The sequence below is a fragment of the Epinephelus lanceolatus genome, chromosome 22 (assembly GCF_041903045.1).
Source record: "Epinephelus lanceolatus isolate andai-2023 chromosome 22, ASM4190304v1, whole genome shotgun sequence".
NCBI lineage: Eukaryota > Metazoa > Chordata > Actinopteri > Perciformes > Serranidae > Epinephelus > Epinephelus lanceolatus.
The window spans coordinates 6041553-6062122 of NC_135755.1; the positions used below are offsets into that span (position 1 = coordinate 6041553).

A 20570-nucleotide genomic window follows, 5' to 3' on the forward strand; every position below is an offset into this window, starting at 1 on the left:
TGTGTGTGTGTGTGTGTGTGTGCACGTGTGTGTGTGTGTGTTTTATATAGCCTATAGTGTTACAATGAAGGATGTTGGTATTAAATGTGGCCAAAGTTTCAGATAATGAGGTAAATGTATGTAAAAGTCATCCCTGTGAACAAAAACCTCAGACTTCAGACTGTTGTGAATACCCTGTGTTCAACGGCTTTTTCTACTGAAGCTAAGATTTCTTTATAAGGCATACAACTATGAGGCAGTAATTGTAGTTTGAACATTAAAGCATGTAAACAGGTTGTAGTAGAAACCCAGAATCCAAATATAAAGCTGTTAATGAGCATAATATGTCCTCTTTAAAGTGTTTGTTGTCTTCATCTTTGTCACAGCTCTGAGATCAGTCTGACTGAAGCCTACAAATCACTGGCTCTTATTTTATAGAACCATCATTACATTTAGTAACCATGTGTTCTTTATACAGAGCAGAACCTCTGCTGAAGTCCAGTAATCACAGCTGATGTGTTGCTGTTCAGTCTTTGGATGAACATGTAGAACATTTAACATGATATATCTGTCCATCAGTCATTTGTTCTAACAGACTCAGTAAATCCATCATTAAAGTGAATCCCTCTGTTTGTGCAGCCATGATGCGTTCAGGACTCTCAGCAGTTTATTTCCACTGTGTACTTGAGTGAAATCTGCAGAGTAAACAGACTTGATGCCCAAAGTCTCTGCAGATCTGTGAGCTTCCAGCTCAGTGTGTTCACTCCAACACGTTAACATGAGAGCTGGAAGGAAGCCGACTACGCTACACAGCCGCTCCACTCTGCTCTGAACAGGAAGTCCCTACTGGTCTTTATACTGGATGTGCTGCATCACTGACTGACAGCTGCTTTATAACTTCTCTTGTCTTCTTCTCTCATCAGCTGGTGGTCATGAGAGGATCAGCTGTGTCCTGATGATCCAGAGACGTTGAAGCAGCAGCATCAGTTTGTGTGTCTGTGTGTGTGTGTGTGAGTGAGTCTGTGTGTGTGTGTGTGTGTGTATATATATACTGTATAATAGTGAGGTGATTCAAATAAATACTACAAAAGGACTTTTGTCAACTGTTGTACTTTGTTGTTATTGTGTGTTTAAAACACAGTGTTGTTGTAGTTACTTTTAGTCACCAGTAGATGGAGATAATTTGATGCTCCTTAAACATTAATTGACGTTCCAATCCAAAAGGAAGAACTTTATATTTTTTGGTTTCATGACGGTGCACCCACATTTTAGCATTAAATCATCAGAATACTGTTCCATATTTCCAGTGGTCACAGTATTCACATCTTTTACTGTAAGTGAAAATAGTATATCCACACTATAAAAATACTCCATTACTGGTTCTTTATTCAAAATGTTACTAGAGTAAAAGTACAAAAGTATCAGCATCACAATACACTTAAAGTACCAAAAGTTAAAGTGCTCATTATGCAGAATGGTCCATTTATATTATGGATTATAATTATTGATGCATTCATGTGTTCATCACTTTAATGTTGCAGCTGGTAAAGATGGAGCTCATTTTAATGACTTTATAAACTGCTGCGTAGTTTAATCTATAATAATATCATTTATTAGTTGATGGTATTTTGTATTAATAATCTACAAAGTAAGTGAAGTTATCAAATAAATATAGTGGAGTAAAAAGTCCAATATTTCCCTCTGAGATGTAGTGGAGTAAAAAGTGGCCTATAAAGTATCAGAAAATGGAAATACTCAAGTAAAGTAGGCGACAAGTAGTGATGAGCAAATGAAGCCTCATGAAGCTTTGTCTTTATCTTCTGAGCCCACTAGATGGCGCTCTCTGTTCAACAAAGGGTTAACAGCACTGAAGTCAGATGTTTTGATCAGAACCCACTTAGTTTATAGGATACAGCCTTGGTAGGGCGGAGTGTAATGTGACTATTGTCTGACGTCATCTTTACTCTGTGACATTGTGGAGGCCTTGTTGCATTTATTATCAAGTTTCCTATTTGTGTGTTGATGCTTATTCTTGATGTAAACAACCCCTATAGCTTCATTTTTTAATGTACCTTCCAGATTTGGATATGTATGTTTTTAGAGAATGCACGTTAACAATAAGGACTTAAGCATTTATTCTCAAGAACGTACCTATCTAATCTCAACTTTTTGCGCTATGTTTAAGATTGTCACTGTGCAGTTTTTAATTTGACTTCTTTATTCCTCTTTTTCTATGTATAATGTTGATTGTTACACTAATTGATGTTTGGTATTTAGCCTTTCCACTGCACGTGGGTCATGTGACTAATGTCAAACTCACAGCCACTCCTACTTAAGATGGCTTCTCTTTGTTACACAACTGTTTGCCTGATGAAGGTCTAGTCACTGAAACATTGCAGCATTGAAATAATTATTTTTGCAAGTGAGACAGTGTGCGGGAGTCTTTTCTACAAGTTGTATTCTTCTCGTCCCTCTCCTACGCACCTGTTTGGAAACAGATGTGCCAAGTATTCCTTTTTTTCTCACGCTTTACCACGAGCTCTTTTCAAGAGATCAACACTAACATATAACTGCGCAGCAACGTCTGAGTCTCTTGTGAAGATGCCAAAAGGATTTTGTTCCCTGCTGTCCATATGGAAGGCGCTGAGGCTTCCTTCCTTCCATTGAGCGCTCCATAAAGGACACTGTCTGCAAATACGAAGAGAAGCTACTCAGCATCAAACTGAAAAAGGACAAACGCGACACGGAGGATTACTTGAGAAGCGAGATTTACCATTGGGAGTTCAAGAAACGTGTGTGTTCATCCCAGACATCTGAAACAGCCACAACGACTCCTCTGTGGAGAGTGACTTCACACTGGACTCTGAAATCCCACCGAGCAATCCCTCTTTTTTATACAAGCACAGGAAAGCAGACAGAAGAGGACGAAGAAATGCAGACGGGGGAGACGCGCATCCAAATAGTGGACACCGGTGTTGTGCCGAAAAGAGACTGCATGCCGAAATTCGACTGCCACCGTCGGGAGCGTGCATCAATACTTATTAGGTTTGCTAGGGGGCAGTGTTGGTCTGTTTAGGTTCTGTAAGTCAAGAGACTGTCTCTCCACAGTATTGAGGCTATGGAATATGTAACAGAGAAAGAACAGCGCGGATACGTCATTACAAATACATAAAGTAGGCAAAAAGAATGTCTTTCCACCTTCTCCTTTATTAAACATTGTTCAATAACAAATAGGTACCAGTCATTGCCAAACACATCCGTGCATTCTGTCCACCTTTCTGTTATACCTGTGTAGAAACCTGATGTTTTCATAGTCTAGTAGTTACGTCTGTCCATCTGTCATAGCAACAACTTAGAACTCTTTGAATAAACAATTATGAGATGAGGGTAGGTGTTTTCCCTTGCCACTGTTATTATTATTATTGTTGTTGTTGTTGCTGCTGCTGTTAAAACATGATTTGAAATGTGAATTTACACCACTTTAACCTACAAATAAAGTTATATTTAAATGCTCAACCACTTCTGTTTGAATGATTTTATAATGAGGATAAGGAAATGAATGCAGGGAGCTTTGATGTCATATTAAATAGCAATCACATAATGAATGATGAGAAATTAGAAAGTGCTTTTCATGGAGGATCCACGACAAGGAGTACAGATATACACACAATAGTAATTACGATAGTAATCCTAAGTTACAGGGTGCAGTCACATTTCGGCAGACCCCTGCCAAAATGTGACTGCCCCCTGTAACTCAGGAATACAAGGGGTGACACTGACCAAATTAACTGTGCCTGCATCTGGTGACTTCTAGTATTAATCCATAAAATACTGTGAATGTCACCCATTGTATTCCTGAGTTACAGGGGGCAGTCACATTTCGGCAGACCCCTGCCAAAATTTGGCAGACCCCTGCCAAAATGTGACTGCCCCCTGTAACTCAGGAAAACAAGGGGTGACATTGTCCAAATTAACTGTGCCTGCATCTGGTGACTTCTAGTATTAATCCATAAAATACTGTGAATGTCACCCATTGCATTCCTGAGTTACAGGGGGCAGTCACATTTCGGCAGACCCCTGCCAGGTTAGTAGGTCAGTATAAATGACCCAGATGATGATGATGACAAGCAACTCTAGCGATTTATAAAAACATATTGGTGAAGTGAACGAGTTTCGCGGAAGATAATGTGTTACTTAGAGCCTCATTGTCGGTACCCCGATCATTCCCACTATATGGATGTACGGATCTTGCGGATCTAAATATCTTCCGAATGACTCCAAATGACACCAAACTTATCTGGGTGAGTAAACAACCGTATTTAATGCCAGAAATAAGGTCCAGGTTGTAAAAAACGGAACTTTCCCTTTAATTATTGAGTCCAAGTGGACGTTTGTGCCAAATTTGAGGACACTCCCTTCAGGCATTCTTGAGATATTATGTTCACAAGGATGGGACTGACGGACACACGCTGTTACAGACAGACGTTTGGAAGGACAACCCAAAAACATAATGCCTCTGGCCGCGGCTATCGCCCATGAGGAGGCATCAAAACTGTAAAACAACATGAATATTTTAGCAGGGCTGAAGCCTTGTATATGCATTCAAGATAGCGATGCATGATATTGGATTTTTTTGCCAATATCGGATATGCTGTTATGTAACAACTCATTTGACCGATAACCGATAGCGATCCACTCTTCAGCAGCTAATTTTAGTGATCATCAAGTCTCTTCTGTGGTGGAATTAACATCATATTATACATGCATGCTCTTATAGTGACGGCCCACCAGCAGATGGAGACATGAAATACAGTACTCTTCAACGTATGTGATATTCATTCATCGTGCAAAATAAAAAAGCATGTTGGCCGATTCAAATAGTTCATTTTAAAGCCAATATGGAGCAGTACTGATGATGTGCCCATATTATCATGCATCCCTCATAAAATGTTTGTGTTTCCAGAGAAATAACTTGACCTAACTTCAAATGAACACGGTCTGCACCATCCACCACTCTCTGTCCTGTGAACTTTCTCTTGTCTCTGTTACTTACGTTCCACACATGCTAAGACGTGGACCTTATTGGAGTGTATTAGGCTAATTCAACAGTAATTACTTGGATCACATGATAGTGACGCTTCATTATTGCCGGCACACTAAACCAAAGAAGATAGAAAAACTAAAGAGTTTGGACAAATACATACATGTACCATTAGACCTCCAACCAAAATGATGTTAAAAATGCAATTAGAAAATACAAAACATGTAAAAACAGCTCCTAAAACTGTGCACACAAATGCTTCTAGTGTCAATCTCTTTAGTAATCTCTGATGAACTGACTGTTATTGATGAATACATGTAATATATAATGTATTCTTTACTTTTATTTAATGATGTCACATGACTTGTGTCGGCGTCATGGGTATTTAAGATGGCGACTTCCTGTTGTTGGTCAGAGTATGAGGAAGAGCTGCTGGCTCTGAACGTCACACAGCATTAAAATCCGTAGTCACATAGTTATAAAGATCCCTGTTGATGTAGTTCAGTTTATCAACCTGTTGAAAAACTGCGTCTGAGATGCTGCTGCAGTTTAATGGCTCTGTGGCGCCATCTAGTGGAGCTAAATGCTAATAACAAGTGCTGTCCCTCCTACTTCCTGTAGCTACTGTAGCCTACATGTTCAAAGGCCATCAGAGGCAGCACACCAAATAATTAAACTGCATATGTTTGAATTGTAACTCTCATACTGAATTAATTTACCAAGGTTGTGGATAAAGGTGAGTTTGAGGCAACATTTGAAATGCAGTTGCCTAAAAATGAATGATGATAGTTCCTAAACTTGACTTGTATGAATGCATTACTGAATATTTGAATGTTTGTTACAGGCTTACTGGCGCCAGGAAGCAGACTCCCCACACCTGAGGGTGCATGTGCTTCATAACTCCCCACCAGACCAGGACCAGGTGAGCAGTCAGGTGAGCAGTCAGGTGAGCAGTCAGGTGACCTGGCCTCGTAGGTATTTGAAGGTGTGTGTATTCTTTGTCTCAAGAGTTTGACACTTGAAACGTCACTTGATGTTATGAAATAGACCTATATGTTAATGGGAGCAGTGTGCAGACGCTCTTCACATGTTCTGCTTTTGTGCTTTTTTGGACATTGTGAGCACACAGAGAAAAAAGGAACAAAGGATTTGCTCATGTTAAACTAAAAACACCGTCCTCCAGACAGCTGCTGCCACGTGTGGCTACAAGTTCAGTGGTGTTCTTATCATAGTGAGGAATAATGTTCACTGACTACATTCATTTACTCTTTGATGATCAATTTGAGTTTGTCAGGCTCAGTTTGTTTGCTGGTTTTATTACTTCAGTTCCATTCACATTGTGTTTTATTTTCTTCCACAGCGTCCTGTGACACAGCCAGACCACAACAGACTTGTGAGGACATTTGAAGTTTTTCTTTGAGTTTTAATCTTAAAGGTTCAGTGTTAAAGACTTAAATGCGTCTATAGCAGTGATGATTGCAGATTGCAACCAGCTGAAACTTCTCTCAGGTAGAATTCCTTCAGTGTTCATTGTTGATGAGGTTTTTACCGTGAGCCATATTATCCACAGAGGTCTCTTCCTCTCCAAAACAAACGGACCAGGTGATTTAAACCGGTAAAAACACTGAAACAAGACAAAAGCAAATACTATAAACATCGGCATAGTGAGTCAGAACTACAGGGATCTTATGACAAACTACATCATGCTGTACAAATACATTCACACATATCTACATAGCTATATACACACCGGCCACTTGCCTTCAGAGCTGCCTTAATTCTTGGTGTCATAGACTCAACAAGGAGCTGGAAACATTCCTCAGAGACTTTGGTCCATATTGACATGATGACATCACACAGTTGCTGCAGATTTGTCGGCTGCACATCCATGATGAGAATCTCCCGTTCCAGCACATCCCAAAGGTGCTCTATTGGACTGAGATCTGGTGACTGTGGAGGCCATTGGAGTACAGTGAACTCATTGTCATGTTTGAGATGATGTGAGCTTTGTGACATGGTGCGTTATCCTGCTGGAAGTAGCCATCAGAAGATGGGTACACTGTGGTCATAAAGGGATGGACACGCTCAGCAACAATACTCAGGTAGGCTGTGGTGTTTAAACCATGCTCAGTTGGTACTAAGAAAATCTCCCCCACACCATTACACCACCAGCAGCAGCCTGAAGCGTTGATACAAGGCAGGATGGATCCATGCTTCCATGTTGTTGACACCAAATTCTGACCCGATGCTGTATCAGTTTTCTGGAGCTGCTCCACAGACAGTGAATTAGGAAAGATGTTATAGATGACAGTGAGAGCACCCAGAGGAATGTTCTGAGCACAGACCCAATCACAGGGTTTATTTACAAGAACTTCCAGGTAGAAAATCCTCGTGTCACGTCCATGAATCAAACCGACTGCGCTAAACAAACTCTGCCTCAGTTATTAGTTTTTAACCACCTTGAAAGGCTCACAATACATCTATAGCAGTTTAAGTGTGCGTTATATTTAGAGTGTTTTCACCACTTTACCCTGCTGTCACACAGACATGTGGAACTGAAGCCATTATATCAAAGCCACCAGACTCCACTGATAAAAACAGAAATCTAACTGAGCAGATCACTGAGCTGCTGCTCTGCTGCAGAGTCGATTGGTTCATGTGTGAGGTAAAGCAGAGCAAATATTCAGATATAACCTACACTTACACTGATAGTGATTCTTTAAAGTGGCCCCGTCCACATCAGCACATTATTGAGCTTCTGTGCCGGTAGATTTGGTTTATTAAAGATGAAAGCAAAGCAACAGAATCCCTAAAATAAGCAGAGCAGAAACTCTCAGCAGAGTCTCAAGTCTCTGTGTTACTCTCAATAAATAATTTCCCATGAGTCAAAGGGGGGGAGGTGCCAACAGAGAGGAAGAGCGAAAGTGAAAGTCTAAAGTCAGTGGTGTGTTCAGACTCCATTTTAAAGTGCACAGAGCAGTGAGAGGAAGACAGGTTGTGTGAGACACGGTGAGTGTTGATGTTTATTCATTGTTTAGTGTGTTCTAGGGGAGAGTAGGGTCGGTTGGGTCAGTGCCACATCTTCACAGCTTCATCATCACACTTGCTTTTACCACCACCATCATCTGACGCTGTTTTTACAACCAGGCTTTTCCTGTTAAACACGAGGCCTGCGCGCAGCTACGGATCTGCGCGCTCCGGTGCTTCGGGCGCGCTCTTGTGTCAACTCTTTGAATGTGCGTCACAGTGAAAAGCTCTAGTTTATAGACACAGAGAGAGAAAAGGGGGACTCTGCCGAGGGATTGTGGCGCAGTTTTGTTGGATAGGAAGATGTTGAGTGTACAGTCAGCTCTCCCTGCTCTTTGTTACACTGAGTTTTGGTTAGATTTTAATAAATCAATCTATCAGAATTAAAACAACTGGAGACTGAGAACAAACTGATATATGAGTCTGATTATATTTGAATAAATCACCATCATATCTGACAGGATGTGAGTGTTTCTGTGACTTCCTGTACAGACTGAAGGCTGCTGGAAACTGTCAGGAAACTGTCAGACTTGACCACAGCTTTTTGTCACCGCCTCCTGCTGCAGCTCTGATCTCGTCTACTCTCCAGACGAGGCGCACTTCATCTCCAACGAGCCTACTGACAAAAGCTGCGGTCAAGTCTGACAGTTTCCTGAAGACATTTAACATCCAAAAGGTCAAAGGTCAACTTCACTGTGACATCATCATGTTCTGCATAAAACACTTCTCTGGTCATTATTAAACGTCATATCTCAGGAACAGAAGGGGAGACATTTGGTCAGAGACTGAGTTGGTGACACTGATCTTGAAACTGTGCTGATTGTATAGATCTTCTGTGTGTGAAGCTTCCATGTTTTCACTGACATGGATGTAAACTGTAAGTCCAGCTTATATATATTTAAAGCCCAGCCCAGAACACAGTGTCCCAACTGTCCCAGGGAGTCAGAACTTTGGGAAAATGCACTCATTGTACATTTAACAAAACTGTGCCTTTCACGTTTGGGTTGGGCTCTAAAAACCTGATAAATAGTTAGCAGACGCCTGTATCTGTTCAGAGATCAAATTATTTTCATTAGTGTTCAAGTAGTCTGTGAGTAATCAAAGGTTATTTAGTGTCAATACAAACGTGTCCCAACTGACCCCGCTCTCCCCTACTGTATGTCATAACAATACCCAGCCAATATGTAATCATGTCCTATAAATAAGAAGTTACTGACTTCATCACACTGTGTATGTGTGTTACAGTTCTCTCAGATTTGGGAAGATGGATGATTTGGAGGCAGACGGGGACAGATCAGAGTCTCCAGTGTCCAGCTGTCAGCTGTCATTGAAGAGTGACCGCAGTAAAGGTTATCCTCTAACCTTCAGTAATGAAGCTGGACCCTCAGACACAAAGTAAGAGACTGTTTCTACTGTAAACTGACCGGAAGATGATTCTGTTTTTATTATTATCTGATAATCTACACCACAACACTGTTTTTATAATGACATGAGGTATTGTTTTATTCAGTCATCGGGGATGTCCTGATCAAGTTATTTGGCCCTGATCAGAGTCCTTTAAATTTGGCTATCTACTGAAAATAGAATATAACAATAAAATATGCAGTTAAATAGAACACAGTATAGTCCAGGTTAGTTCAGAAAACTTTATTTATCCCATGTGGACAATTCAGTTTACAGCTCCCAGTTCAATGAATAAAAGCACAAACAATTACAACAATCATTCATTAGACAAACAACTTTTATCACTCAACTCTCAGTTGTCAGTGGATCAGTTGAACTAATGGTTTCCCAGCAGTGATACCTCGTACATGTGCAAATATTCGATCGATAAAAAAGAATGAATAAATGGGATAGAGAATAAATAAATAAATAAAGCAACAAAGCACAAAGCTACTCATTAAAATTGGCATTCATCAGCCTGATAACTGAAGGGATAAAAGAGTTTGAGTAGCGATTTGTCTTCCTCAGGGGTGCACAGTAGCACCACCCTGAAGGCATTAAATTAAATCCACTGGACATGACATGGTCTCCCTGCTTTGTAATGCATTTCACTTTCTGGACCACACACTTCTTCCAGAGCACACTCAGGTCTGTTAGCTGGATTAACGAAGACACGCTGCACTCTGTCTGTTAAAAAGTTTAAAAGCAACAATAAGATCTGATCCGGGAGCATAAAATAAGAGGCTAGCCGTTCAATTCAAATATGGGGCTGCATCTTATTAAAAGCGGAAGAAAAATCGGCAATCGGGATTTGGGTTTTTCAAGGTGCTCTAGTGCTCTGTCTAAAATGAAAAGTTTTGCGTCATCAACACCTTCACCAGCTTGATAAGCAAACTGCAGTGGATCTAGTCTGCCATCAATTAAGGAGACCACTTTTTCTTTTCAGATTTTTTCAAAGCTTTTCATCACAAGAGATGTCAGTGCAACTGGTCTGAAGTCATTAAGATCTCTTGGATGATTTGACTTTGGAACAGGAATAATAGTGGATGTTTTCCATATTTGGGGCAAGTAACCACTCTCTGCACACATCTGAAAAAGTACTGTGAACGCCTCACTGAGTTGGTCTGCACAGTGACGCAAAGTGCGTCCACAGATGGCGTCAGGACCAGCCACCTTCCTGATGTTCACCTGTTTGAACAAAGAAGCAACTTTTCCTTCTGAGATGACAATTTCATTTTCAGGTTTTAGAGACATCCTCAATGTCGAAATGTTGCATAAAAAGTCCGACCTTTCAAAACGGGAATAAAAGGAGTTAAAAGCATTAGGCAGGTCAGCCTCATTTACACCACTAATAGTAATGAGAGCTGCCTGGTTTCACCAGAGTACTGGTTTATGGATGCCATGTGTTTTATCCCTTGCCAGGCGGCTCTAAGGTCACCGCTGCAGTACTGTTCCTCTATTTTGCCCCTGTACTGAATTTTGGCTTTTCTTATTTCATCCCTCACTTCTCTGGAGACAGCTTTTTTCTCCAGAGGGTCACCAGTGTAAAAAATCTTCTTCTTCTTATTGATTACAGCTTTGAGTTCTTTAGTCACCCAGGGTTTGTTATTTGGGTACATGACAGCAGTTTTAGATGGAATTATAGAGTCTACACAGAAACTGATGAAACAGTGTCACATAGTTCATTCATATCATCACAGCCATCATAGAAACACTGCCAATCCGTGCACTCAAAGCATGCTTGAAGAGAGGAAATGCTGTCTTCAGACCAGCTCTTGACAGTTCTCTGAAGTTCTAGATCAGTTGTGTATATTCTTTCTCTGACCTTCACTGTGTTACAATACCTCTCGTTGACATAGAAACACACTCCTCCTCCTCCTCGGCTTTTCCCGGTAATCTCCGGAGACCGCTCCAGACGAATCGGGGTTCCGAACCTGCTGAGTGAAAAGTCCTCGTCCCGGTCCAAGTCACTGAGCCATGATTCAGTGAAGGCAAGGAGACAGGTCTCCCTGATTTCCCTCTTGAGCTTGGCCCATACTTCCAGCTCATCTATCTTATTCCTGATAGACTGGACATTTACTAGGAGAATTGTAGGAAGTGGGGGGAATTTGCGGCGATCGCTCAACCTGAGAGTCTTTAATCTCCGGTGTAGACCACCTCTTCTTCCCCTTTTCTGGGTCTTTACGATCGGCTTGCATATCGCCCTCGGGATACCAGCTGGTATCTCCCCGGCTACTGAAGTCTGCAGGGAAAAAAGAAACTCATGGCTCAGTGTAACTCTCCCTGGTGCGCCATGTCCTGCTCCATGACAGGTAGTGACGCCAGGTAGAGATAGTAGCTTTGCCAAAAAAGGATCAAAAGACCTGCGAGTGTTCCTATCTGCATCACTGATTCACTGACAGTTCATTCACACACCAGAATTAAAGAGAAGTTAAAAAGGCCTCTCAGAACATAAAAAAAAAAATAGCGCCCCGGAAGATGCTATTTAAGAGCAGCACTGAGAGAAGAAATAAGAAGGAAACTAAATTACCTGTATATTTACAAGGGTGTTCAGATAAAGGAGACACGTAGCTGCTGGTGGGTAAAACACAGGCAGCGCCAACGATGATACTGTTTGAACCTGGTCTTTACAAGGACTAATAATATGTGTCAAACATTTGTTGTTTCCACAGACAGAGAGCAGAGTCTCCAGTGTCCAGCTGTCTGTCTATGAAGAGTGACCGGTCCAGACCTGATGCTCCATTGTTCAGTAATGAACCTGGACCCTCAGACACAAAGTAAGAGACTGTTGAAAAACATGAGGGAGCTTTTTGCCTTTTGAAAGTCGTCTCACAGTGGAGCACAACATTACTCAGGAGGTTTTCATGAAGCTCCACCATGAGATATTTGAACTGCCTGTGACTGAGTGTGTGAATAAAGCAAATAATTTTCAGCACAGTTTGCAGGACGAGATCTAAATAATGTGTTCATCTCCACAGAGAGAAGAAGAGGAGTCATGTTTCTGTGGAGGAGCAGCCGTCCTGCTGTAGTTTGTGTCAGGACGTCCTGAAGGATCCAGTCTCTACCAGCTGTGGACACTGGTTCTGCAGACAGTGCATCAGCTCATACTGGGACCAGTCTGCTTCATCAGGAGACTCCTCCTGTCCCCAGTGTGGAGAAAGATCCAGAACAAGAGCTGGACTGCAGACAGCCAGTCAGACCAGCACTGTACAAAGTAAGACTGTACATCTGTCTGCTGATGTCATCATGTCTGAAAACAGGATTCTTCTTAGTTTATTTGTGTTGTAAAGTGTAGACATGAAAGATTTTATAAAACTAATGTATAAAACCTTCATTTGTTTGTGTTACTTGTTTTAATGTTGGTCATGAAAATAATCAGAGTCCAGATTTATTTCTTTAGTCTGACATGTTTCCTTCTCTTTCAGCAGACAGTGGTCTGCAGGAGGTTTTAGATGAACATAAGATCAGTGTGAGGAGGAGATGTGAACGTGTGACTGAAGGAAGTGATGAAACAGGAAGTGGAACCCTCCTCAACAGGATCTACACTGAGCTCTACATCACAGAGGGACAGAGTGAAGAGGTTAATACCCAACATGAGGTGAAGCAGCTTGAGAGAGCTTCTAAGATGAAGACCCTCCATGAAACTCCAATCAAGTGTCAGCACATCTTTAAAGCCTTACCTGACCAACAGAAACACATCAGAGTGGTTCTGACCAACGGCGTCGCTGGCGTTGGAAAAACCTTCACAGTGCAGAAGTTCACTCTGGACTGGGCCGAGGGTTTGGAAAACCAAGATGTCAGTGTGGTGATTCTGCTTTCGTTCAGGGAGCTGAACTTGATCAGAGATGAGAAGTTGAGTCTTCTCACTCTGCTCCGTGTTTTCCATCCAACATTACAGAAGGTCACAGCAGAGGAGCTCGCTGTCTGTAAAGTTCTGTTCATCTTTGACGGCCTGGATGAAAGCAGACTGTCTCTGGATTTCCACAACAATGAGGTTGTGACTGATGTCACACAGAAGTCATCAGTCAACGTGCTGTTGACAAACCTCATGGAGGGGAAGCTGCTTCCCTCGGCTCTGGTCTGGATAACTTCCCGACCTGCAGCAGCCAATCAGATCCCTCCTGCATGTGTTGACAGGGTAACAGAAGTACGAGGCTTCACTGACGCCCAGAAGGAGGAGTACTTCAGGAGGAGAGTCAGTGATGAAGAGCGGTCCAGCAGAATCATCTCACACATGAAGACATCCAGGAGCCTCCACATCATGTGTCTAATCCCAGTCTTCTGCTGGATCACTGCTACAGTTCTGGATCACATGTTGACTACAGAGCAGAGAGGAGAGCTGCCCAAGACCCTGACTGACCTGTACTCACACTTCCTGCTGGTTCAGACAAAGAGGAAGAAGCACAAGTATGATGAGGGACATGAGACCAGTCCACAGGAGCTGACGGAGGCTGACAGGGACGTTCTTCTGAAGCTGGGGAGGCTGGCGTTTGAACAACTGGAGAAAGGAAACATCATGTTCTACAAAGAAGACCTGGAGCGCTGTGGTCTTGATGTCACAGAGGCCTCGGTGTACTCAGGAGTTTGTACAGAGATCTTCAAAAGAGAGTCTGTGATCTTCCAGAAAACAGTCTACTGCTTCGTTCATCTGAGCGTTCAGGAGTTTCTGGCTGCAGTCTACCTGTTCCACTGTTTCACCTACAGGAACACAAAGGTACTGGAGGACTTCCTGGAGACAGACGAGGATAATTACAGATCCCTGGATGTCTTCTTACACAGAGCCATGAAGAAATCCCTCCAAAGTAAAAATGGTCACCTGGATCTGTTTGTCCGCTTCCTTCATGGCCTCTCTCTGGAGTCCAACCACAGACTGTTAGGAGGCCTTTTGGGTCGGACAGACAACAGTCCAGAAATCATCCAGAGACTGTTAGGAGGCGTTTTGGTTTGGACAGACATCCAGAGAGCCATCAACAACCTGAAGAAGATGAACACAAACAAGATCTCTCCTGACAGAAGCATCAACATCTTCCACTGTCTGCTGGAGATGAACGACCTCTCAGTACATCAGGAGATCCAAGAGTTCCTGAAGTCAGAGAACAGATCAGAGAAGAAACTCTCAGAGTTCCACTGCTCAGCTCTGGCCTACATGCTGCAGATGTCAGAGGAGGTTCTGGATGAGTTGGACCTGAAGAAATACAACACAACAGACGCTGGACGACGGAGACTGATTCCAGCTGTGAGGAACTGCAGAAAGGCTGGGTAAGTCCAGATGTGATTAACATCATAAATCATTGTAGATTAGTAGTTTAATTCTTCAAATATTCACACTATGAAATTCTTATTATTCATAAAATGTTCAAATGATGTGTCTGTTGTATTTTGTCACAGATGTTCTTGAGCTGTTTCAAATGCTGTGAGTGCAAAACATGTAGATGTTTCAGTTGGTTGTGTTTATAGCTGTTGAGTTAATGAACACAGTTTTTCTATTTATTTCTAATCATTGTTCCAGTTTACAGTTTTTCACCTTTATGTGATGGAGGCGCCATGTGAACCTGATAAAACAAATGATGGACTTCAGAGGTTGTTGTTGAGGTTTTATCACAGCAGCATTTCATCACAGTATGGCAGTATTTGATGGTTCTGAGTGAAAGCAGTAAAGTTATTACTCCATAAACAGATTGTGTAAGGTGTTTTATAGAATCAGACATGCAGATAATACCTGAGTTTATTCACCACTATGCTTAAACATTTAAAATAAGATCTGTATCATTTGCCAAAGGAGATTTCTGAAGTCCTAAAAACTGCTTTTATCCAGTTGTTGCTATCTCTTTTTTCATGCCTCGGCGCCGGCGACAGTCGTGGCCAGAGGCATCATGTTTTTGGGTTGTCAGTCTGTCCACGACATGTCAAGAACACCTTGAGAGGATTTCTTTACATTTGGCACAAACGTCCAGTTGGACTTAAGAATGAACTGATTAGATTTCGGTGGTCAAAGGTCAAGATCACTGTGACCTCACAGAATATGTTTTTGGCCATAACTCAAGAATTCATTCACTAATTATGACAAAACTTCACACTAATGTCTAACAGGATAAAATAATGAAGTGATGAGATTTTATATCCAAAAGGTCAAAGGTCAACTTCACTGTGACATCATCATGTTCTGCATAAAACACTTCTCTGGTCATTATTAAACGTCATATCTCAGGAACAGAAGGGGAGACATTTGGTCAGAGACTGAGTTGGTGACACTGATCTTGAAACTGTGCTGATTGTATAGATCTTCTGTGCTGTCGGGTTGAAGATGTGTGTGAAGCGTCTGTGTTTTAGAATAAGTAGCTTCTTTGCAGCAACATCCATATTTGAATCATTGTCTACTGTCATGGACACATATGAGTCTGGACAGACATGGATGTAAACTGTAAGTGTAACTTGACTGGTGAAGCATACGACCACGAGGCAGTAATTCTGGTCATGAATCAGCTTTTAATTAGTTTGAATTCTTTGTGTTCTTTTTTTATTCTTAACTATTTTCAGTCCATCAAAACAGGATATTTCAAACTGTTTTATCATCAAATCCATAAAGTAAATATAAAGTGTCTCTTTGACAATAACATATTTTGTAATATATGTGTCATGTCAGATTTATTGCGTGTGGACTCTCAGAGACTCACTGTGAAGTCGTGGCCTCAGCTCTGAAGTCCAACCCCTCCCATCTGAGAGAGCTGGACCTGAGCTACAACTACAACCTGCAGGATTCAGCAGTGCAGCAGCTGTGTGCTGGACTGGAGAGTCCAAACTGTAGACTGGAGACTCTGAGGTCAGTTCACTTGCTTATGTAGGTGTTTGTTTGTTTGTTTTTGGATATATATAATATAAATCCTTTTTTGATGTTAACGTCACATAATCATTTGAAGTCACAGACCTTTAGACTGCAACAATAAGCAAATAAATAGTCTGCACTGGAAACATCTTGGACTTTAAGGACAGGTTGATATTCTTTCACACTCACACGCCCATTAGGACTGCACCATTAATGATCTGGATTCATACGTCTATGTGATCTCATTTCTAAATGACAAGCATTCACTGGCTCCTGTTTCCCTATGCATCCATGTGTTGACTGATGTGCTGTGGAACAATCCCAGTTGCTATCAAGTGTTTCCTCTATCAGTGGGATCCCCCACCCCCCTGAAAGAAAGCAAATATTTTATTGATGTTATTTACCTTGTTTATGTGCACTGCTTTGATTTGAGCTCAGTGTGAGAGTCTTTACTGTGTTTTCCTGTCGCTGGGCTGCGTTTCTCTCCCTCCTCCTCGACCCACACAGGTGACGTTACTTGAGTTAACAGCCTCTGGTTACATCACTGTAAGTGGAATAAAATCTTCCAAACGTGTCATTTCTTATTGTAATCCACCTAAAAGCAAAGACAGACACATGTGGACTCCAAACTAGTGGAGCTGGAGCTGACAGGCTCCGCCCCCTCCAACAAGCGTGTGTTGAGGCTCAACTGGTGTCTGTACAGCAGCCCAGAGTTTTCAAAGTGTCTGTGTGTTCACAAGTTTTGTATCTTTGAACTGAATCTCTGTGGTTTGAAGTTTAGTTTCTCTCCTGCGTTGCTGTTTGTACTTTCAGATATCTGCCTTATTTTACCGTTTCATGTTCGCTGTCAGACGGATAAGATTCGTATGAAGTCACTGCAGATGAAAAGCCAATATTTTCTGCTTTGGCTGCTTCACAATAAAAGCTAAACAAAGCTAAAATAACAAAACAACATGGGACTTTTATTGTGAAGAATTTATAGGAAATGACACGTCCACTGTTTTACAGCCGCATAACTCAAGACAAGCGTCATATAATGGTCAGTGTGTGTTATTTATTCTAAAGCTGAAACTTTACATTCTATGTTTTATGCCTCTGTGCCGGAGATAGCCGTGACTGGAGACATTATGTTTTCAGGTTGTCCGTCCGTCTGTCCGTCCCATTTTAGTGAAAGTGGTATCTCAAGAATGCCTCAAGGGAATTTCTTCCAATTTGGCACAAACGTCCACCTGGACTCAAAGATCAAATTATTAGATTTTGGTGGTCAAAGATTAAAGGTCAAGGTCACTGTGACCTCACAACATATGTTTTTGGCCATAACTTAACAATTCATACGCTAATGATGACAAATCTTCACACTAATGTTTAACAGGATAAAATAATGAATGATGAGATTTTATATCCAAAAGGTCAAAGGTCAACTTCACTATGACATCATCATGTTCTGCATAAAACACTTCTCTGGTCATTATTAAACGTCATATCTCAGGAACAGAAGGGGAGACATTTGGTCAGAGACTGAGTTGGTGACACTGATCTTGAAACTGTGCTGATTGTATAGATCTTCTGTGCTGTCGGGGGACAATGGATGTGAAGCATCCATGTTTTTACAGACATGGATGTAATGAGAAACTTGACTGGTGCACAGAGGCATACATTTTATTATAACAGACTCTGAAGATTACGTCCAGCACTTTAGTAAATGTTATATATAAGTCAAGCACTTTGATATGTCCTATGTTAATGTCATCTGTTTAAAGCCCTGTGTAGACAGCAAGCATCTCAGACGTTTTGTTATCTTAGCCGCCATCTTGACTGTAAGGAAGTCAGGAGGGACAACTCCAGCGGTCACAGCTGAGCAGCATGTGTTGTTGTCTAGAGTCACAGCTGTAATGCAGTCGCCTGGCAGAGGTCTGCACTCTACTGAGTGCACTTTGTAGTTGATGTCTGTAATCATTCCTTCTGTCCATACTGTCTGTGAAGCAGTCCCTTTATAACCTGACTCCAGTGTTACCAGATGGAGGACAAAATCCACAGTCTTGTTCTGTGTCAAAGTTCAGTTTAAACTAATATGAGGCTTCAGACGTCTGAGTTACAGTCAGTATTTAGTGTTTGACAGTGTTTTTCTTGTTGAGCTGCAGAGGAGGAACAGTAACTCAAAGAGGGAGTTTGGTGCTAAACAGTCTGTAACTTTGGTCCACACCCTCTTGATTTGGATAACTCAGACTGCTGAAGCTTCATATTAGTTTCATCTGAACTGATGAAGACATTTCTTACAGTGTAGCTGAGTTAAGAAGAGACCACTTCACACTCAGTATGGACAGGAGGAATATTTACTGCCACCAATAACTCTTTTAATGTGCATGTGGCTGTTGAACAAACTTGAACAAATGTGTCCCTCTCCTTTTTATTCCATATACAAATACAGTATGAAGGTCATGTAAGAAATGAATGAATGAACAGTTTTTAGTCCAACGTGTCTGATTTGATATTGATCCTCTAAATACAGACTTGACTGAGATTAGCAGCATGTTGTTAATCTGTGTTGATATGAATAGGTGAATGAATGTTGTGGTGACATTTGGATGATGTCTGTAGAAGGCTGACATCATGATGATCCACAATAACACAATGACAAAGTCACTCTACTCAGTTTAGGGCAAAGCTCATTGATCAGGACATAGTAATGTTGAGCTACACATTTAACACCTGAACACATCTGATTGTTTTATTAATGATTTTTATCAACATCATTTATTCTTTCTTCAGACTGAGTCGTTGCAGTTTGTCAAAGATCAGCTGTGTTTCTCTGGCCTCAGCTCTGAAGTCCAACCCCTCCCATCTGAGAGAGCTGGACCTGAGTGACAACAAGCTGCAGGATTCAGGAGTGAAGCTGCTGTGTGATTTTCTGGAGAGTCCACACTGTAAACTGGAGACTCTGAGGTCAGACACCATTTTTTACTCCTGTGCTGAGATTATTATGCTGTGAAAGTTGTGTTGACACTAAACTGCAGACATCAGGCTGATATTATACTGATCCACAGTGAAGTCTATTTGTCTTGTTCAGTGGTTTAATCCATTGACTGTGGCAGAGCAATGTGGAGCTAAAACCTTAAAGATAAACTCTGCAGGATCTCCCTTAAAAACAGTGTATAGACTCATACAGAAATAACCCCTCTCAATCATCACTTATGAGCAGGGGCGGACTGGGGCAAAAAAGCAGCCTGGGAATTTGGTACCTGACCGGTCCACTCTCCAGGGATCGGGGCGGGGATGCTGGCGGTGGATGCATGATCATCTTCAGTCTAGATAAGAGATTGTTTATGTTAGTAAAGCACTTAAACAACACTATCAGTGAAATGTTAAAATGGTAGAATTTAATAGTAGTACACTATTATGGTGTTAAGCACTTTTTAATGAATGTTTAATTCATTACTCTAGATGAATTAAAAAATGCTATGTATCAGAATCAGAATCAGAATCAGAAATACTTCATTGATCCCTGAGGGGAAATTATTTATGTTACAGTTACAGTGTTACATTACAGTATGAATGTGGCTTTACCTGGACTAGTACGACCAGGCTGCTCTCCTCTCCCTCCCTGCCACAGTTCTTCTGTGGGGATGGTGACTCAACCTGGCAGGAGATGTGAAGAGAGACATTAGGTTGAAGTTTTGGGGAATTCCCAAAAGAAGAGGTGACAAAAAAGCTGCATTACAATAAACTGTAATATAGGTAATGGAAAAAAAGTGTTTTGATTGATAATTAAACACAGGTGAAAAAGTGCACTGTGTAATGTAATGTACTATATGTGTATCATTCCCAAGTACACAATGGTCCCTCCCTAAACCAGGTTTAGTAAAGGTTAGTAAAAGGCTGTGATGGTCTCTTCTGAATGCTTCTAAAAGAAAGAGGCTTTAATTCATCCAAAACATTCCAAGTGTTGTGAAAGGAGAAGATGTTGAAAAGTATACACTAACAGAACACATAATCTGAGTGAGCATTAAGTTTATTTTATGTAGGCTTGAGTGAACATATTATTCTGTAGCCCTACTAACTGATAACATATAGTAAATGTACTTGAAATGTCAAAATTCACTTCCATGTATTGAGGAACATTTTGCTACATCATGTTGTTTGATATTTAATATTTTAAATATGCAGGAACATTACTGTCAGAATATTTAAATTTCATTTATGTTCTATAGAAAAATGTTGAACACATTAACCTATAGATGGTGCCTCAGATAAGCACAA

The 20570-nt window shown here is 41.2% G+C and overlaps 1 protein-coding gene across 7 annotated transcripts in view; it reads left to right on the forward strand.

The window, feature by feature from the left end:
- Window positions 1–20570, forward strand: part of LOC144459617 (protein NLRC3-like) — a 38445-nt gene that overhangs the window by 14724 nt on the left and 3151 nt on the right. For 5 of the 7 annotated variants that reach the window (XM_078163850.1, XM_078163853.1, XM_078163854.1 and 2 more), the window contains one exon: window positions 903–1070. In XM_078163850.1, coding sequence (XP_078019976.1) covers window positions 903–915 — 13 coding nt within the window. In that variant the 3' untranslated portion in view covers window positions 916–1070. Of the gene's footprint in view, window positions 1–902; window positions 1071–12468; window positions 12705–12918; window positions 14750–16133; window positions 16311–19082; window positions 19257–20570 lie in introns of those variants that run through there. The other 2 variants (XM_078163856.1, XM_078163855.1) reach the window with 2 other exon arrangements.